Raw genomic sequence first — 20,838 nt, forward strand, 5'->3', positions numbered from 1 at the left:
ATCAGTTACGACACGTCGCAGTCCAGTCACTTCAGGCACGTTACAGTTAACAAAAATATTCTTAAATTCCTAAATGGATTTTCTTTTGCGCTATCCACACTCATCCGTTGCAGTTCCATCAGTCGCTCTGCCGGCATCCGTCAGTCAATTTTAGATTTCTTTTCACCGATATTTTTGGATTATTCGGATGCCTTACAGACGTGTTTGAGGTTTAGAAAATGGTACTTTTTTATTTAAATGATCGAGTTTATATTTTAAGTAATGTTTGTAATAACCAACAAAACGGACGATGAAAATTTGATAGAATAAGAATATTGTGTATTAATTAAACATTTTTGACTTTAACAACACTGTAAATAAAGTGACGGAAGAGTGACTGAAACTTAATAATTGACAGATCGACCGAGAAATTGCGGATTCAACTGTGACTAGACTGTAACGGAACTGTGACTGGACTGATATGTGTGAATCGACCTTAACTGTGTACCCTTATCCTAGACTTATTAACATGTACAATAAACCATGCAGTAGAAACAGAATGTTAGGGGTGAAAAATATACTTTTGAAAAAGAAAATGTTTATATTCCGAAATTCCAGTGTTAACAGCAGTAGAAGGGGATGAACTTAACATAACAGTTCTAAATGATGTCTATTTACAATACTTTGTAGTGAAGTGTGGAAACGGAATCAGTATCTCAGTTCGTCATACACTGGTTCGTTGTTGAGGCACCGTATACTGCGGGGATGGTCGTACATGTCTTCACACACTTCTGTAATTGAGAGAATTGGGAAAGTTTTAATTAAGTTTATTTCCAACAGATCAACTAGGGTGAGTACAACAATGAACATTGCAGATATTGAATTAATTTTACCTAACCCGCCATGTTAAACTTCCCTATCCCAAGCGTGATGTATACAACTTCCTTACGTCTCGAGTGATGTAAAGTATCAAAAACTCACTCGGTGATGTAATGAAACCCATTTAAATAGCATTGAGTGATTAACTTAAAAAATATACCTCTATGGAGCCAACGACGTTCAACGCTAGAAATCAGCTGTGCTCTTGAATTTTATTGTTATGTTTTGAAGAATTTTCCTAACCTAGCTTTTGTTTGTAAATGAACGTTACTGTTAGAAGATGAGTGAAATGGATAATGATTAATATTGTTCGTAACCTCCTGTATATTGTCAGGTCAGGAAAAGTCTTGTACGTTAAACGTTACGCAAGAGCGTGTTTACATCACTTAGGTAAATTATGCAACTCGCTTCCGCTCGTTGCACAACCTTCACCTGCGTGATGTAAAAACGCTCTTACTACACTTGTAAGGTAAATAGCTATAATATCACTCATTGTATTTTACACTACCCTAGTCTTGATTAATACTGAATTTCTCTCTGTCCATCAGATAAATTGTAAAAAGCAATGTTTTCAATAAGTAACTGGTTAAGGGTTAGACAATAGATTAACTCAACAGTCATCAAGGAGCATGAAAATAGTGTATTCCTTATGTAGACTAGGATTAATGAATTGATCTTGTATTAGTCAATCAAGAAACATTTTCTGATAATGCATTTTACCATAAACACCTGAGTGTACCTCTTACCTCTGGTTATATCTATCGGAAGGCCATTCAGGAAAGAAAATGGAGGAGGACCTGAAAAAAAGGATTCAAAGTAACTTTTAATGATGATATAAAGTAACATATTGATAAGTTAATTACTATTAAACGTATATTTAAACATTCCTTATACCGTGACATTTAGTTCAAATATTTCTAATGTTATCAACAATTTACATCATAATGGTTTCTTTGTTCATTTGTTATGTTCTTTGTGTTCATTGTGATATGTAGTGATATCAAGGGATTCCCAAGTAACATACTGTTCTAGGTTCTAGATTGATCTGCTTTAAGAATCTTCGACAGTCTTTTTCCTATTTCAGTTCAGTTAGTCACAATAACTGATTCTAGTATGAAATGGTTTGTGTTGCAGTACAAGATGGAGTTTACACTAATGATACTTTTCTATTGCCATTTGATTTTAATATAACTCTTAAAAACTGTTGCATTAGTTTTAAATCTGGTGTACACTATTCACTTTTATAATTTGTTATCAACAATGATTAGCTCAACTTGGTGTTTTAAGTAAATTTTTTTTATCGTTTTGCTCCAATGGAGTTTTTTTTTTTTTTTACTACTTGTCTCAATTAATTTCTGCTCTTGCTAACAAATACAGTCACAAAGTTCCAGGATTCTTGTCAGATAGTCTACATTATTTCCAAACTAAGCATTTTATGTCTTTCTTTTTCTTTACAACACATAAAAGTTGTAACAGTCTGAAAGGCAAAGAAGAAAGTAAAATTAGTGAGATATCGGTAGCTAATGTCCTATATTTTCATTTGTATTATTGCAATTCTAAAATATTTTCTTTCATGGTACTTAGTAGCCCAGGATGACTTGCCTAGTTGAGTAATTTAATTAAATGGTTTAAGTTACCTGTCCGTTGGCAATAAGAATACCGAAGTCAGGCAACTTAACTATTTTTTTCTTTCTTTTGTCCTTTAATAATTCCAAGTATCATCAGATTAAAAAAATAACCCAAGTAACTTCAAACCTTACCTGGCACTGCATAGTGACTATTCTTTGCTACCAGGTGAAGTGAGCTCTTATCACCGATTGTTGAGGCACTGTCAAATTGTTTTTTCCCCCGACACTTCACTATAATACTGACTATGACCACCAACAAAGCGATCAGTCCAAGCACAGATCCTACAGTGACACTTGAGTGAGTGCTCAGAGCGCTCCATCGAGCGTTGGCTTCCCCTATGTCTGGGCGCTCGATCACAATGGCACTGTCAGTAGGAGACACTGCGTAGTCATCATCACTCGCAATGTCGTTGTCCACTGCCCGGATCACATTGAATTCTGTCAAATCTTCAGCGGAAGAGGATTGTTCCGTCGGGGTGAGATTGATGAACACATTGGTGGACGAGGTGGTTGTGGGTCGCCGAGTAGTAGTTGTGGTGGTTGTTGATAGTTTGACGGTTCTGGTGGTTGTCGATGGTTGTACGGTTGTTGTGGTTGTAGGTGTTGGTACGGTTGTTGTGGATGTGGTGGAGGTGGAAGGGGTACAGTTCCCAGTCACAGGATCACAATCCTCCCCCACCCTGCACACACAAGCCTCTGAGCACCTTTCTCCCCATTTGCCTGTTTGACAAGCTGAAACACACACCACGTTATTTGGAGCTAGCGTGAAATTTTCTAGAGTATTTTTTTTTAGATTTTGGGGTGTTTATCCTTGTGGCATGGCATATGAGAGAAAAAGTCTGTTCAAATAAAATATAAGAAATCACCAAAATAGCAGGTCTCCATTAAAATCTATAACAATCAGACGTTAGTCCCATATATCTTAGGAATCAAACTAATGATTTTCAATGTTCAAGCTCATACAAGAGCTTTTTTCTTTTGCGAAAAACTATTTTTGATAGTGAAAAAAGAAGTATTGTTCTAATTAAACTAATACAGTAGTACATTAGATGACTGTCAAATTCCATGGAATCTATCTTCGACTGTCGATATCCTAGGTAGTAATTGATATTGTGTTGTTCTTGCAAGGGAGGGGAACGTAACGCTTACTCTGATTGCAGTGAGTTCCGACAAATCCAGGTTTGCAGGAGCACTTCTTCTTGTCGCACAGCATGTTGTCACATGTTGCACACTGAGGTATGCATGTATCATACAGTGCAACATGACCTGGACAACACTCCTGCACTGTCTGGTTACGCACCTCTGTCTGTAGACAATCAATATATATCATCAAGTTAAGTTTAAAATTTGACCAAGCAGCCCTTGATCGTTTGGCTTTTCATCAAATGTTCCTGGCTGAGGAACCAGTTGATCTTAGTTAAAGCCTATGTCCCACGGCGGTAAAAATGCGCAGGCTGGAGTGTTGGTGCGCGTATAGCTCCACGCAAAGTGCCACTTTGCTCACTAGTTAGACAAATAAATTTTTTTTATCGTGATGGAAACATGTGTGCAACAATTTCTCAAGAAATAACATAAGCTTACCATCACCGAAAATGAACTTTTTAAATCATCTGTTTGAGACTTTCAGTTGGTTTTTTTTATGTAAATATCAAAAAATAATATTCACCCGTCACCATTTATTGTGTGTATTGAATCCTTGTAACTGAACTTCTCACAGAACATTAAACTTATCTTGTTGTTTTTAAATCTGATAATTTTATATTTGAAGCTTTAGCATGAAAATTAATATTAATTTAATTGAGCCACTGAGAGAATTAGTGTGCTGTTTTGAGATTCCAATTACTAATTTCTGTTGTATACATAAAATTGTTCACCAAGGGAAACTGAAGGAAAAATATATTAACATCTACAGTAATGTTATTGTAAACTATAGCATCTTTTAAGTCAAAATCTAAGAGGGAAAATAAGTTGTGGTGACAGTAGGACACTGTGAGTGAGCGTATAATTGAACAATGTGAGCTAATTGAAAAATTAGCTACAGCTATGGGATGTCTACCCTAGTACCTAAAAGTCAGTGATTCACACTACTCAGTACTAAATTTATCTCCACAACTCGTAAACATTGAGGTAAAGTATTTAGGTATGAAAACACAAAGTCTATTATGAAAACACAAAGTATAAATTGAAGTATGCCAAACATAAACACATGAATTCTATGGTCCTCTAAGAGGAAAGGTAACAAGGATGTTCCTACGTAAGACAATCGAATAATAAGCTAGCGAGGTCATCGCACCAGGCGATGTAAGTGAATAAGTGTCCACTTAATTTTATACTCAGTTTATACATAGGGATAGTATTAGCCACCCTTACTGCACCATGTGACCTAAGCCATTTGTTTGTGCTTTAAAACAAAGATCTATTTAATACTAAATTTAAAAATGAATGTATTCATTGTATTTTGTGAGTAGACATTTTCCTCACGACATAATAAATTATATAATTATTGTATGACTGAAATGGCGATTATAGCTACTGGTACTATAGTTTAAGTTGGAAAAAATATTAGTATATATCTCTCCTTTACAATGCTAAATCCAGTCCTTAAAGTTTGCATTGCTCATACTAAACAATCCAACAAGAAGAGCCATAAAAAGGTCATAATTCAAAATCTGAGACCTTGCAAAACAGCTATATGATGTCTATCATTCCCTATTTCATTCTTGAAGAGTTACTATTTTTAGTGTCAGTGCCAATTTAACCAAGCAGAATTCATGTGTCCAAGCTCACCTAGCTAGAAGCTGCATCTCACCCAAACACAATGACAATTCAGGCGGTTTAGACCTTGGAGTTACTCCTATGAGAAAAACCAATTCTGTAGAGGAAAATTAATCCTCCTCAAACTGGGAGGACAATTGCAAAGGTGTTTTGAACTTAAAAAAACATACTCTACGAGTCAGATAGTTATGAATGTAGTTGATGAGCTCTTCTATAAGAGTGTATCTTTGCATCTGATATCGGATGGGACTCACTATCCTAGGAGCCAATAAATAAGGGTGCCGCGGTTGGCATGACACAGTTCCTTTATGGCCTAGGCTACTTTACCTGGTAGATGATACGTTCTCTCATGATGACAGTGTACTTGGAGCAGCGCGGAGGTACCTTGAGACACCACGTGTAACTGCGGAATGTAGCAGGCTCCTGTAACGGCACTGCTACTCTTACTGACACTCTGAAACATAATATTCATTTAATATCTCAACCCAAATGTGAGTGAATGAGTGTAGAATATAGTTTGTGAGGTTTGCTATTGACTAAGAAAGCTATTTGTTCAGCCAGAATCATATTTTAAAAGCTCATCGATCAAGGATAGCTGGATGATCCAGTTTATAACAACGAAAAAGATACCATATACTGATATTTTACAAAATTGAACTGGAAACCCTTTGATTACCATTACCAGGCATGCACTACAGTTAATCATCTCCAGGTATGGAACATACATTGTGTTAGTAAAACTGGCCCTGGGACAATTTTGTGGCTAACTTGTAATATTTGTAGATATAATCTTTAATGATGCCTATTTAATTATTCTGATGAGTTGTTTGTTGTAGGTGACACATTATAGCAATTTCCACAGATTATATTCATATTATATTAAATGTGAAATCTAATTTACGATATTAATTCCCAGACCACGACCCTTCGAGAACCTAATAAACTACATGATTGAATTACCTTTTGCCCCAACCTACACCCCTTCCCCAACCCCTACTTCTATTAGCTAGACATCTTAGGCTACAGTCTACTTATCCGATCAGATGTACAGCTCCAGGCGCTCGACACTACACTGTACTGCTCTTGGTTCGCTGCGCGTGCCTACCCGGGTGACTGCGCGCGCATCGTAGTCATGTGACTTGCGCTATTGTAGCGATCCGCTACACTCATATAAAAACAATATGTATAGTAATCGGTATTAATTTTAAGTTTTTAGGAGGACTATACAATCTACAATAATTCTAATACAGTATTTGTCCTATTAATTTGACAAACTTATTACAAGTTGACCATTAACATATTCCATGAAAGATAAGAAGTCATGTATACATTTAAATGAATTTATTATAAACAAACTTTCACATCAATATTAGTAGGCCTATATTATAGGACATGTTTACATTCCACCCATCGTATTGTTTACTTTGAGATGGAGAGATTAACCAGTGCAGAAGTGATGCAAACCAAGAACCACTTTACATCTGGCAGTTACCAAACACCAACAAAAACTCAACTGTACAGATGTTCTAGGAATTAGTCTCTACATCATCAAGTCTAAATAAAAATATTTTGTCTGCTCCCCCCCCCCCCCCCCCCCCCCATCCTTTACAGTGTTTTATTGAATATCTGAATATCATCAAAGAATATGTAGATAATGTAAGCTTGATATCATATTTCTTAGGTACCAACAAAAAAAATGTGGAAAACTATAAGGATCTATCAACTGATACCAATTTGTTTATAAAAGATCAGCTATAAGCACAAAATTTAATCTACATAAGTGAAATTCTCAGGAATTGAACCACACCCATTCACGCTTAACTGTAATTGAACTTGAATAATGTAAATAGTTGAAGCATGTATTTAAATGTATCATACACTGTGCTTATTTGCTCTGCGAATTCACTGCAGTGACATCCTAACAGTACACTTATTGTTACTATATTTGTCATTTTCTTTCTTCTCACTAAACCATATTCAATCTTTTCATTCACAACAAAACATGTCTGACTGTAAAAAATGCTTAAAGACTTTGAAAAGTACAAGTTTAAAAATCGAGTGTATTGATTGCAAAGGGATTTTCCATGGCAAATGTGTTGAAATGACTCCATCGGAGATTGTAATGATTCACAATCAAGAGGATCACTGGAGATGTAATCCGTGCAGCAAACTACGGCGGCAGAGTGCAGTTTTGGAGGGAGCCATATCCTACGATGAAGTTTTGGGAGAGTTTCGCTCACTGCGGCAAGAAATCAGCCAGATAGAAAACAAGATGAAGGTATCGCATAACTCTGTTGAAGAACGGTTCACGAAGATGGAACGTCAATCACTTGATGGAATTAAAGAAGCAATGGATAAGCTATTAATTGAAAATTCTTCTTTGCGAGAAAAACTTTCTCATCTTGAAACAAAGCTAAACAAATTTGGGCTAGGAGAGAAAAAATGAGCTTGACGATAAAGGTGTATGCTTGGTTAAAGAAATATTTCCACCTTCTCCTGGCTTTGCTTCTTTGTATGTTCGATTAAGTAATGAAGGACCATTCATGGAGATACTATGAATCCATAACAATATTTTGTAAATGGTAAACTTACACCTTATTTTTACAAAAAGTATAATATGTTTTTAAGGTTTCATTTTTGTTGTGTTATCTTTGTCAAAAGTAGCAGTTTTCTTTTAAAGTGCATGGATTGAAATTTTACTCAAAAAACAATGGTCATACAAAAATGAACTTTGCAAAATATATCTTACACTCAGTTTGTCATGATCAGTAAGTCATTGGTTGAGGTTAAAACTTCAATCTATATTTAAATCAACATTTTTTTGAATTCCCTACTGAATTCTTTATTTATTTCTGAAAGACTGTTTTGTCTTAGTATTTAAATATTCATAGTCATGTGTTAAATTGTTTGAAAAGTAAATAAAGTGTAGTTTGTTGTTTTGTTTTGCATTGATCACAAGCTCATTTTTCTTCTGTTAAAATTTATCTAGCATTATTAATCCAGTAACCTAACGCATTTTATCTTGCATGAATTGGGGTAGTAGGTTTCTTTTTTTTTATGTTGTTAGTAATAGTACCGAGATGCTAAATCCAACTTTTCAACCTAGGCGACCTTCCGGATCACCTCCAAAAAGCTAAAAATCAGTGGAATTTTGCACTATTTTTACGTTTGTGTGATTTTGACCCTGAAGCATCACTTTTTCATAGAGAACAACCATAATCATTTTTAAAGTACATTAAATTACCTAACGTGTAAGACCAATATTGTTAATTTAATACAGGCCTAACAGTTTTCAAGATATGACTCACATTTCTGTACGGGTACATGTGTGGTTCTGATTCTGTGTAGTATTGAGTTGATTATGCATTGTTTATACTGTTGTTTCTGAGGGGGTTCACGTGTGATTCTGATTCTGTATATGGTTGAGTTGATTATGCATTGTTTATACTTACGTTTCTGAGGGGGTTCACGTGTGATTCTGATTCTGTGTAGGGTTGAGTTGATTATTCAATGTTTATGCTCACGTTTCTGAGGGGGTTCATGTGTGATTCTGATTCTGTGTAGGGTTGAGTTGATTATGCATTGTTTATGCTCACATTTCTGAGGGGGTTCATGTGTGATTCTGATTCTGTGTAGGGTTGAGTTGATTATTCATTGTTTATACTCACATTTCTGAGGGGGTTCATGTGTGATTCTGATTCTGTGTAGGGTTGAGTTGATTATTCATTGTTTATGCTCATATTTCTGAGGGGGTTCACGTGTGATTCTGATTCTGTGTAGGGTTGAGTTGATTATGCATTGTTTATACTCACATTTCTGAGGGGGTTCATGTGTGATTCTGATTCTGTGTAGGGTTGAGTTGATTATTCATTGTTTATGCTCATATTTCTGAGGGGGTTCACGTGTGATTCTGATTCTGTGTAGGGTTGAGTTGAATATGCATTGTTTATGCTCATATTTCTGAGGGGGTTCATGTGTGATTCTGATTCTGTGTAGGGTTGAGTTGATTATTCATTGTTTATGCTCATATTTCTGAGGGGGTTCACGTGTGATTCTGATTCTGTGTAGGGTTGAGTTGATTATTCATTGTTTATGCTCATATTTCTGAGGGGGTTCACGTGTGATTCTGATTCTGTGTAGGGTTGAGTTGATTATGCATTGTTTATGCTCATATTTCTGAGGGGGTTCATGTGTGATTCTGATTCTGTGTAGGGTTGAGTTGATTATTCATTGTTTATGCTCATATTTCTGAGGGGGTTCACGTGTGATTCTGATTCTGTGTAGGGTTGAGTTGATTATTCATTGTTTATACTCACATTTCTGAGGGGGTTCATGTGTGATTCTGATTCTGTGTAGGGTTGAGTTGATTATTCATTGTTTATGCTCATATTTCTGAGGGGGTTCACGTGTGATTCTGATTCTGTGTAGGGTTGAGTTGATTATGCATTGTTTATGCTCATATTTCTGAGGGGGTTCACGTGTGATTCTGATTCTGTGTAGAGTTGAGTTGATTATGCATTGTTTATGCTCATATTTCTGAGGGGGTTCATGTGTGATTCTGATTCTGTGTAGGGTTGAGTCGATTATACATTGTTCATACTCACGTTTCTGTGCGGGTACATGTGAAGTTCTGATTCTGTGTATGGTTGAGTTGATTATGCATTGTTTATACTCACATTTCTGAGGGGGTTCATGTGTGATTCTGATTCTGTGTAGGGTTGAGTTAAATATTCATTGTTTATGCTCATATTTCTGAGGGGGTTCACGTGTGATTCTGATTCTGTGTAGGGTTGAGTTGATTATGCATTGTTTATGCTCATATTTCTGAGGGGGTTCATGTGTGATTCTGATTCTGTGTAGGGTTGAGTTGATTATTCATTGTTTATGCTCATATTTCTGAGGGGGTTCACGTGTGATTCTGATTCTGTGTAGGGTTGAGTTGATTATTCATTGTTTATACTCACATTTCTGAGGGGGTTCATGTGTGATTCTGATTCTGTGTAGGGTTGAGTTGATTATTCATTGTTTATGCTCATATTTCTGAGGGGGTTCACGTGTGATTCTGATTCTGTGTAGGGTTGAGTTGATTATGCATTGTTTATGCTCATATTTCTGAGGGGGTTCACGTGTGATTCTGATTCTGTGTAGGGTTGAGTTGATTATGCATTGTTTATGCTCATATTTCTGAGGGGGTTCACGTGTGATTCTGATTCTGTGTAGGGTTGAGTTGATTATTCATTGTTTATGCTCATATTTCTGAGGGGGTTCACGTGTGATTCTGATTCTGTGTAGGGTTGAGTTGATTATGCATTGTTTATGCTCATATTTCTGAGGGGGTTCACGTGTGATTCTGATTCTGTGTAGGGTTGAGTTGATTATGCATTGTTTATGCTCATATTTCTGAGGGGGTTCATGTGTGATTCTGATTCTGTGTAGGGTTGAGTTGATTATTCATTGTTTATGCTCATATTTCTGAGGGGGTTCACGTGTGATTCTGATTCTGTGTAGGGTTGAGTTGATTATGCATTGTTTATGCTCATATTTCTGAGGGGGTTCACGTGTGATTCTGATTCTGTGTAGGGTTGAGTCGATTATACATTGTTCATACTCACGTTTCTGTGCGGGTACATGTGAAGTTCTGATTCTGTGTAGGGTTGAGTTGATTATTCATTGTTTATGCTCATATTTCTGAGGGGGTTCACGTGTGATTCTGATTCTGTGTAGGGTTGAGTTGATTATGCATTGTTTATGCTCATATTTCTGAGGGGGTTCACGTGTGATTCTGATTCTGTGTAGGGTTGAGTTGATTATTCATTGTTTATGCTCATATTTCTGAGGGGGTTCACGTGTGATTCTGATTCTGTGTAGGGTTGAGTTGATTATGCATTGTTTATGCTCATATTTCTGAGGGGGTTCACGTGTGATTCTGATTCTGTGTAGGGTTGAGTTGATTATTCATTGTTTATGCTCACATTTCTGAGGGGGTTCACGTGTGATTCTGATTCTGTGTAGGGTTGAGTTGATTATGCATTGTTTATGCTCATATTTCTGAGGGGGTTCACGTGTGATTCTGATTCTGTGTAGGGTTGAGTTGATTATGCATTGTTTATGCTCATATTTCTGAGGGGGTTCACGTGTGATTCTGATTCTGTGTAGGGTTGAGTTGATTATTCATTGTTTATGCTCATATTTCTGAGGGGGTTCACGTGTGATTCTGATTCTGTGTAGAGTTGAGTTGATTATGCATTGTTTATGCTCATATTTCTGAGGGGGTTCATGTGTGATTCTGATTCTGTGTAGGGTTGAGTCGATTATACATTGTTCATACTCACGTTTCTGTGCGGGTACATGTGAAGTTCTGATTCTGTGTAGAGTTGAGAGTGTTCTGCGTTGTATTCTGTGTCGCTTGTACCAGCAGTGACGTCACAACCAGGAGCCAGACCAATACAACCAGGTGTCCTGCACACATCTTCCAGCATTCTATCCTGTCAAACAGTAGAAAATAACGTTGAACTCTATTTTTTATACACCTTACAACTATTCACATAACATAAAATGTAGCTCCACTGCTACACAATTTTCCATTTTATTAATGTAATAACCAGATACCACCTAATTTTTCAGTATTTTGTTTTTTAGGAAAGTCTCTCCTGCGAAGATGCATTTGGCTTTTCAATTTTAGAATCTTTTCATACCGTTACTCAAGTTTCAACCTTTTTAAATTTTTTCACACTTGCCAGTTAGGCCTAGTTAGAATGAGAGTAACATTGTTGTGTGATTTCTGTCTGTGTACCTAGCAATGATATCTTATTCCTCTTTAAAAAATACCAATTATAGTCCACTTCGAAACCATATAAAGATTTTAGACATTTCTCAGGATAAAACCATCAGGAAACTTCAAATTTAAAAAAGTGGTTTGATTATTGTGAACATACAAATAGAGATGGGGTGTATAAAAATAAACCAGTTTCTACACTAGATATTGATGAGTAGTTTTATCAATTTGGAGGCATCTGTAAAAGCGTAAAACGTCATTTTTTTTCATGAAATCAATGATATAAAGAACTGGTTTATCTCCTCTGACCGCTTCACTGCAGTTTAAGCTGTCAGATTCATCACAGGATCCCTTTCGCCCAGGAGCAGTTGAAACAATCAAATCTGTTAATTCAATTGACTGACAATGGAATAATAACACACCGAACCCTGCGCTCTCACACATCATTCCGGCTCACCTACACCAGTGCAGTAACTCGCTGCACACACTCCATTGTAATCTTGGCATTTAGATTACTATCCCAATTTTGTAATTTACTATCAGCTTTTGATACAAGTTCTGTACATAAAACATAGCAAATTTTCTTATAAAGGTTTTTCTGCATTGGCCCTTGCAAGACAGAGCATATAGTGGCTGGTTTTTTAAAATAAAAAAGACTGGTTCCAGCTAATTCTAATGAGTAATGTATGGCATTGGCAATTGGCATGTATAATTCACCATAATCAAAATGTCAATGCTATCGGATAATTTAAGGTAAACAAGGTTTCTAAATCAAATTTCAAAACTGCTGTGGTGATGATAATTTATTGTAATTTATTTGGAATTTATAGGCCATTATAATTGGTTTGTATTGATAATTTTGTTTTACATTAAAAATATAGACTTGGTGATATGATATTTTTACTTCCTTTGCCATAAAATGAACATTTAGTAACTGAATGGTTAATGAAAGAAGGGGTGACCTAATTACAGGACCCTCCTACAATTGGTGATGTCAATTGCTAAAACACTACTCTTATAAATAGTCCTTGTACATTAATGTATGCATTAGAAACTAAAATCCAACAAAACAGTAAATTTGATTTTTATTTTTATTGTTAGGCCTACATATACTTGTAAACATTCTGTTGTATATTTTTGGAGTGACTGTTTAAGCTTAAGTTCGCCTGTTGGGTCCCCCAGTAAAGCTCAATAACCTATGGTTTTACTCTACACATTATTCTACTTCTTGTTGTTGAAGCAACAGATCGAGTGTTTATAGGATAGAGAGGCCAAGGAAGTTCTGGCTCCACGGATTGTTGAAGAAAAACTATTAACCGGTAAATGGAGGTGTCGCGAACCGTTTGATGAAATTGATCAAACTTGGCATCTGGAGGCGACGACCGAGGTATTCATTGGTGCGGAAAATTGACATCCGCTGAGCTACAATACCAATACACAACTATGAGATATGTTATAACAAATCATAGGTGAATTATGAATTAACAAAATGTTCAGGTGACACCTTGGTGCCAGATCCAAAAGCCATAAAGACGGTATATTTAATTAAATTTTAATTTTTTTTCCAGAAATATCCATTGGCCATGTCCAATTAATAACCTTTTTAGGCATTCTTACAAATCTACAAACCATAGGCCTATACATAATCCATACACAACAACAGAAGCCTACCGGGAAAATTAATCTTGTGATCGTGCAATCGTCAATAGCTGTCCAAAGATCTGTTATTACTTTTCAGATAGATTAATCTCGATTTTACTGTTAGTGACCAATATTAATTAATATTGGCAGAGACGACCGTTCTCTATGTATTTGAATGATACAATAGCTCAAAGATATGTTCCTAAGAATCTGAATGTACATTTCTACGAGACAACCATATATAATTCATTTCTGTGCTTAACCATCAATTGTTAGCGATAAAACGCTAACATATTGTAGTAATCAATGTTACTTTCGATTTCAATACTTAACCATCCATAGTAGGCCTAAAGGTTGATCACAGCATTTGCATTGTGTCATTCAATTTAAATAAACAATAAGAGGTGAGGCGAGACGTTACGAAACTGCAAGGTTCACATGCAAGTGCAGGACCGAGGGTTCAATAATATTGTCGCTGGAGGAACTATTTATTCAAGTGTAACAACTGATACAGAACACAGTGAACCAGCCTATATTAATTTTTTTTTTTTACTTTATTTAATTTACAATCTGTTCAAGTTGAACAATAAGCAAATGATATAAATAGTAATACAAAAATAACTTGAAGAACATGAGCTAGTAATTGACCACCGTCAACACTAGCTAACAAAGAGAATTTTGATAACACTTAGCCGAATCTGAATGGTAGGTCCAATATCGTATTATGTCGCTTCAGTCTGTAAATGGTGTTGTGATTGTCCAATAAATTAAGTGCAAGATGATTTGAATGATTTTCCAATTTTATAATGTATTTTTCACTAGATTTTGTAATTTCTTCTTTTACTGTTCGAATTTGAAGATCATTGTGAAGTGTTCTGTTGGTAACAAACCAAGGAGCGTTGACAATTTTACGTAATAATTTTGATTGGTAACGTTGAATAATTTCAATGTTTGAGGTACTTGCTGATCCCCAAAGCTGAATACCATAAGTCCAAATTGGTTTTAGAACTGTTTTGTACAGTAACAATTTATTTTGTGCACTGAGTTGTGATTTAGATCCAAGAAGCCAATTAAGTTTAGTTGTTTTTAAATTTAGATGTTGTCTTTTAGTCCAGATATGTGCCTTCCAATTAAGCTTTGCATCTAAGTGCATGCCCAAGTATTTTATTTCTGTTACTTGAGGGAGGTGAATATTGTTCATGGATACTGGAGGACATGTAGCCTGATTTAAGGTAAAAGTAATGTGTGCTGATTTATTTTTGGTCGTTTTTTTCAAAGTCGTGTTGATTGCCGATTTTATCTGACAGTTTTAAAACTCAAGTAAGGGCTCTTTGTCAGTACTACAGAAAATATGAAAATTGTCGACGCATTGAGCTATTAGTTTTACTACTAAAATGGAGTATTTCTAGCTTGTTTATCTAGTAATGATCGTGGTGATAATTATTATGTGTTCTAGCCTAGCTCTGCATATTTGGAGTGTAAACAAGCAAATATTAAGTCATTATGGATAGTTGAACTTGACGTAGTTATGTGCGTGTAATAGTTCACTGCAACAGCCATGATTACAGTTTATCTGTACATCCACTAAACCATTTCAATAGTATTTACCCAAATAGTCGTCCAATATTGAACTACTGATTCATGGTTTCCCAAATGACACCGATGAGAGTTTGATTGATGATCTCCAAACTGATGGATGACTCTTATTTTAGCTGTATGTGTTAGGCCTATAGGCCCTTGGTTGTAGATATGAGCTCACAACTGGTAATCGCCCACATGTTAAACATCCATACTCTATTTATAAGGGAATCGTCACATGCAAAAACCTTTTAAAGTCACAGCAAAACCTCTCGTTGATGTCTGATAACATTCTGAGTCCGGGGCACAGGTGATCTGTGCATGAAATACGGTACAAGCGGCCAACAAAACAGTCTTCAGACTTCACAAGTCTACTTGCGATAGCCTATCTAAATTAAATATATACACCTTTATTTGTATCAATAATATTGCAGTTATAGCGATTATGCACGTTTTGTTCCATGAAAAAAAAATGTTTGAGTCTCTTTAGTGGGGCTGTACCAAAATATAATGCATATTGTATGTTTTTGGATAAATACATTCTCGGATACTATTCAAATGCGTAAGACTAGTATAAGTAATAGCGTAGCCGTGGTTCTTGTAGACTACTCTGGGCAAAAACTTCGTCATGTGTTCAACATCTGTCCTACAAACTGAACAACACGGTAGTCTCATTAATTTGACAAATTTAAGTCCTTTGTTAGTTTTGTTATTTCTAATTGGTTACTACATTTGAACATGCTTTCACTTCCAGAGTCTAAATCGTTTAAGCTCAAACCATCACAACTACAACTGTACAACAACTCAAACAATTGACCCGTTTTAACATGTCAGTTATTATGGGGGAAGTAACCTGGCATTTTGCAAGCAATCCCTGTATCGGTTAAAAAATAAAAAGTAAAAGAAGCATAAAAATTCATAAATGGCTTGCAGTCCTACAAAATTGTAAACATAAAGGGGCATCTTGAAACCGTAAACTTCGCCATAAATGCGTATTAGGACCATAAGCTGTATTCGCAACCGATTCAAAGAGCAATTGGAATGTTATTGGTTTTATTTCGACCACAATAAACTACATTAGAACCTTGATAACAAGACCCTCATGGGGATTATCAAATAAGACTTGTTATCAAGGTTGACTTCTTATCAAGGTTTGCAATAACATGTAATCAAAGGGTAAAATAAGTTCTAGGGAGTTTGAAAATGACACTGGTTATCAAGGGTGACTTGTTATCGAGGGTCTTGTTATCAAGTTTCCACTGTATAAGTTAAGTTAAAATCAGTAAAGAGGTAGTATTTTGTTCGTTGTGCTGTTTTACTTCAGGCGCATATCGAATGATAATTGAAATTTAAACATATTATAGCACAATTAACCTTTAACTCATAACAATCTAGATTAAGATCTAGATTATTATAATTATCTTGTATTTTATTCTGTTTTTGTTTAGTGTACCGGAGTTTGATTTCACTAACTCAAATAAATAAATCTCAAACATCAATTAATTATCGTTTAACTTTGTACGTGGTGATGTGTTTACAAATGTTGCACGACTTTACATACAATTATTGGACATCTTGAACGCCTTTAAATTCATACGAGTGAATCGTACTAAATAGATTTTAAAATTACATCTTTACTGTATAATAAAAACGTTTAACTTATGTCAATAGAAATTTATTCATTAATCATAAATAATGTCATGCAGCTCACTTAAAATTTAAATTTTAGTTGGGTACTGTGTTGGCACAAGTGTATTGATCGGAATTAACATATTTTAATCCACGAACGGAATTTCATTTTTATTTAACGTATAGCCTACATGATATCGTTTGTGATATCATTTGTGTTGTCTTCACCCCTAACAATGATTTTTTTTTATCACAATTTTATTTACAATCTGTTCATTTTTAGAACATTTAGCAAATAAAATAACAAATTTTAATAAAACGTTAGTTAATCTCTGTCCATTGACAGAGCTAACTTAAAAATATTTCAATGAAAACATAAATATGTAAATAAACAAGGGAAAATTAAATTGTTCAAACAAAACGTGTGCTTAGATCCAAAACATGAATCCTTTTTAGCCTGTATATACTGGTGCTGTTGTCCAAGAGGTTTAGAGCCAGGTGATTAGGGTGATTTTCAAGTTTCTTTAGATATTTTGCACTAAATTTGGTTATTTCCTCTTCAACCGTAGGAATTCCACTGTCCTTGTGAAGGATATTGTTATTAACATACCACGGGGCTTGCAGAATGAACCTTAAAACTTTTGACTGAAATCGTTGGATAATGTTTATGTTCGACATACTAGACGTTCCCCACAGTTGGATTCCATAAGTCCAAATTGGCTTCAGTATTACTTTGTATAGTAATAATTTATTTGCAATGGTCAATTTCGATTTACTATTTAGGAGCCAGGAAAGATTTTTAAATTTTAAATTTAGGTACATTCTTTTATTCCAGATATGGGTTTTCCAGGTTAATCTTTTGTCAATCGTCATGCCGAGATATTTCACATCGTGGGATTGCGGAATTTGGACATTATTTAAGGTTACAGGAGGACAAGTACCTAATCTGGTAGTGAAGGTCACATGAGTAGATTTGCTCTCATTCACTTTTATTTTCCATGTTTGCAACCATTCTTCTAAGTCATCTAGGGAATTTTGAAGATTAAGTGAAGCTACCACTGGATGATCGTTATTCGATACTCGGTGAATACTTTATACAAGTTCTGCATACAACAGCTGTTGGACACTTCAACGTTCGCTGCTGCCATAAAGATTGTTTGATAAAAATTAATGTATATATTATAGCTTAATAGTTATACTATATACATAAAGGTTTAATGTTTATTTGAATCGCCTAGCTTAAAATGATAAATTTATAGTAAGTGTGGGTGTATTTAAACATAAATGATGGATGGAAAATATTTAAAAAATTGTCTCCTGTGCTATTTAATTTAAAAACACACATACTTAGGACATAAATAGTTTCCATAACAAATGTATCTGAAATTAAGGTTACTACATAGGGCAAGATTTTTGTACATGAAAAACGGACTTTATATGATAAATAAATGGAGTAATAAGTGTCCAATGAATAATTATTGATCGATAAAAAGATTATATTTCTTCATACTATATATTCCGTTTCGTTAAAGAGAATTCGTATATCTACAGAAACTATTATTAATTATTATATAGACACCACATGACTGTATGTCTATAGGTAGTATATTCTAATTTGTTGTAAGGATATATAGCGTATGTTTTTGGTAGAGTAAATACCCCCACCGCAGCAAACCTGCAGACTAAGCGAATTTCAACTTGTCTGATTAAAGTTTTACTAAAGTTTTCCATAAATAAGAAATATTTAATCCACATTTAAAAAACATTAGATTTAACGAGTGCTTAGGTTTGCTGCTATAGGGATTGGAAAAAGTGTTTTTGACCACATGTCAATAGCATAGGATAAAATAATACATTCGGCAAATTTGATCAACATATTATATCCATAAACAAGTGAACTACAGCAGTTTTCATTTTATCCAAAAGAATAACATGGGAGTTAAAAATTTACACTTTTTAAGATTAGTGTTTTGGCCTCTAGGAACAAAATGAAAAAGTATTTCGTGCCACCTACGGTAATAGCTACTTCCCTCAAGGGGAATTCGCTAAAACAAAATTACAGAACTATATTATTAGTTTTGCGACAGTATCACCACCATAGTGATTTATTTTGTGTCTATGTTGAAACTAATTTACAATAATAACACAGGACTAATTAATTCGGTGCACGGGTTTTCTCAGAGCGAGTGTAAAGGGGGAGGTACTGGGTGGGGGGGGGGGGGGTCGCGGAAGTAAATCCCTTCCAGTGGCATAATATGGGCATTTACGTGAAAATTGTGTCATTCATCAAACAATGACACCATCTACAGCAATGACATCACAGAGAAGTTAACTTGCATCGAGTTTCTTTGTGTTTTACTACAATAAAAAATGTTTTTAATCAACAGTTTCTATTAGAACACTTACATAATGTAAATAAATTAACACATTGTGTTAGAGCGTTAACATTTTTGTCTGCACAGTAAATTCACCTCAATAGCCATAGCTAAATTCTCAAGATTTAATTTACCGTTCAGGCAAAAAATATTTGGTATACTGAACCTCCGATAGCAGCATTATAGTTCACTGTTCTAGTTTACCGTAATATCTTGCCAGTAAAAGTTGTTGATACCTGGCAAGGTACGGTAGAAAATGTATTATGTAACATAATAGAATGATCTTATCTACTATTCTATCAATAGCGTAGCGTACGAGCTAACCTGAAGGCAAGTGAGCGCAGCGAACGAGCTCTAACCTAAAGGTGAGTGAACGTAGCGAACGAGCTCCAACCTAAAGGTGAGTGAGCGTAGCGAACAAACTTCAACCAGGACGTGATTGAGCCATGCGAACGAGTTAATCTTGAAAATTAAGAAGTTAAACGGGGCAAAGCCAGCGGGTTACAGCTAGTTTGCTATAAATATAAATATTGTGTAGTATTATCAAACTAAAAAACTGCTGGTATATCCGAGTTCAAATAATTTCTAAGGAACAATGGAAATTTAAAAAATACGATTGAAATTAATCATATCCAAACGAAATGCATCGGTACGAACATTACCTTGTATAGTCAACCACAACCACACTCAACTCAAAATTAATAAAATAAAATAAACTAAAAAAATATGACAAATAAAATGTTATTTGATAACGATACAGTAACATATTTATGAATTATACAAAAATAAACACTTCTAACATCAATTCGAACCACTAAAAAAAGCCAATGAGATCGATAAAAACTATACAATTACCTATTCAAATATCTTCAACAAATATGTTTTCTAAACAAATCAAATGGTATTTAAGATGATTGTAATTTACAAACAAAAACCCACAAATAAAAATAAACGAATAGTCAAAAATACGAACCAATAAAAGAATATATTAATTGAAACATTGTGTTAATAAATTAAATTCAAATGTATAAACAAATGTAACCAATATAATGGTACGGTAACGATGAAAAGCTTAAACTAATTCAAGTAAATAAACTAATCTACAACAGATTATGGGTCTTTTTCACAATCTTTAGGTACTAAAATAAACAACTAATGGTGTGGTACAGTTAAATAAATAGACGAACCAATAAAAGTGATACACAAGCACTAGCACAAATTAAATTACATACATATAAACATTGAGTATTACGTGTATTCTCAATGATATAACTAACCTGCGGTCTTATATGAATCTACGGCCGGCGAGCGCATGAGAGCTACGCTGACATCCTTCGTAGACTGTAGACACTGATAGACTGATCTAAACAGTAGACACCGACCACTAGACTCACTAGACCCACAATGGACCGGAAGTGTTCATCTAGCCACCACCACCACTGACTGCCACCGTCATTTAGGCCTACAACTAGTAGAGGGCAGATTTAGCGGCGTGGCTGACCCGTATTAGGATTTGGATTCAGAAGAAGAAAAAGGGGAATGGCGACCACACGAGTATATTATGTATTATAATATAGCA

The 20,838-nt window shown here is 35.0% G+C and overlaps 1 protein-coding gene across 1 annotated transcript; it reads right to left on the reverse strand.

Annotated features, from left to right (window-relative positions):
• Window positions 1-584: 584 nt before the first annotated feature.
• On the reverse strand, window positions 585-20,643 carry LOC129000788 (integumentary mucin C.1-like). The gene is made up of 7 exons (XM_054427786.1): window positions 20,537-20,643; window positions 11,594-11,746; window positions 5,589-5,715; window positions 3,636-3,792; window positions 2,619-3,218; window positions 1,605-1,655; window positions 585-770 (listed from the first exon to the last, which is right to left on the reverse strand). Exons 2-7 carry the CDS (start codon window positions 11,728-11,730, stop codon window positions 688-690), a joined length of 1,155 nt encoding a protein of 384 aa, XP_054283761.1. The 5' UTR covers window positions 11,731-11,746; window positions 20,537-20,643; the 3' UTR covers window positions 585-687.
• Between the last annotated feature and the right edge of the window lie 195 nt (window positions 20,644-20,838).

This window comes from Macrosteles quadrilineatus, unplaced genomic scaffold (genome assembly GCF_028750875.1).
Source record: "Macrosteles quadrilineatus isolate MER2022 unplaced genomic scaffold, UCM_ALF_1.0 Scaffold_8__2_contigs__length_117827958, whole genome shotgun sequence".
Taxonomy (NCBI): Eukaryota; Metazoa; Arthropoda; class Insecta; order Hemiptera; family Cicadellidae; genus Macrosteles; species Macrosteles quadrilineatus.

Excerpts from the sequence above, each read along its gene's own strand:
- LOC129000788 (XM_054427786.1), bottom strand. The coding sequence starts at position 11,730 with ATGTGTGCAGGACACCTGGTTGTATTGGTCTGGCTCCTGGTTGTGACG. Across the intron at positions 5,716-11,593 it reads ACATGTACCCGCACAGAAAC|AGTGTCAGTAAGAGTAGCAG; the intron begins GTGAGTATGAAC and ends ATTATGTTTCAG. Across the intron at positions 771-1,604 it reads TCCGATAGATATAACCAGAG|AAGTGTGTGAAGACATGTAC; the intron begins GTAAGAGGTACA and ends TCTCAATTACAG.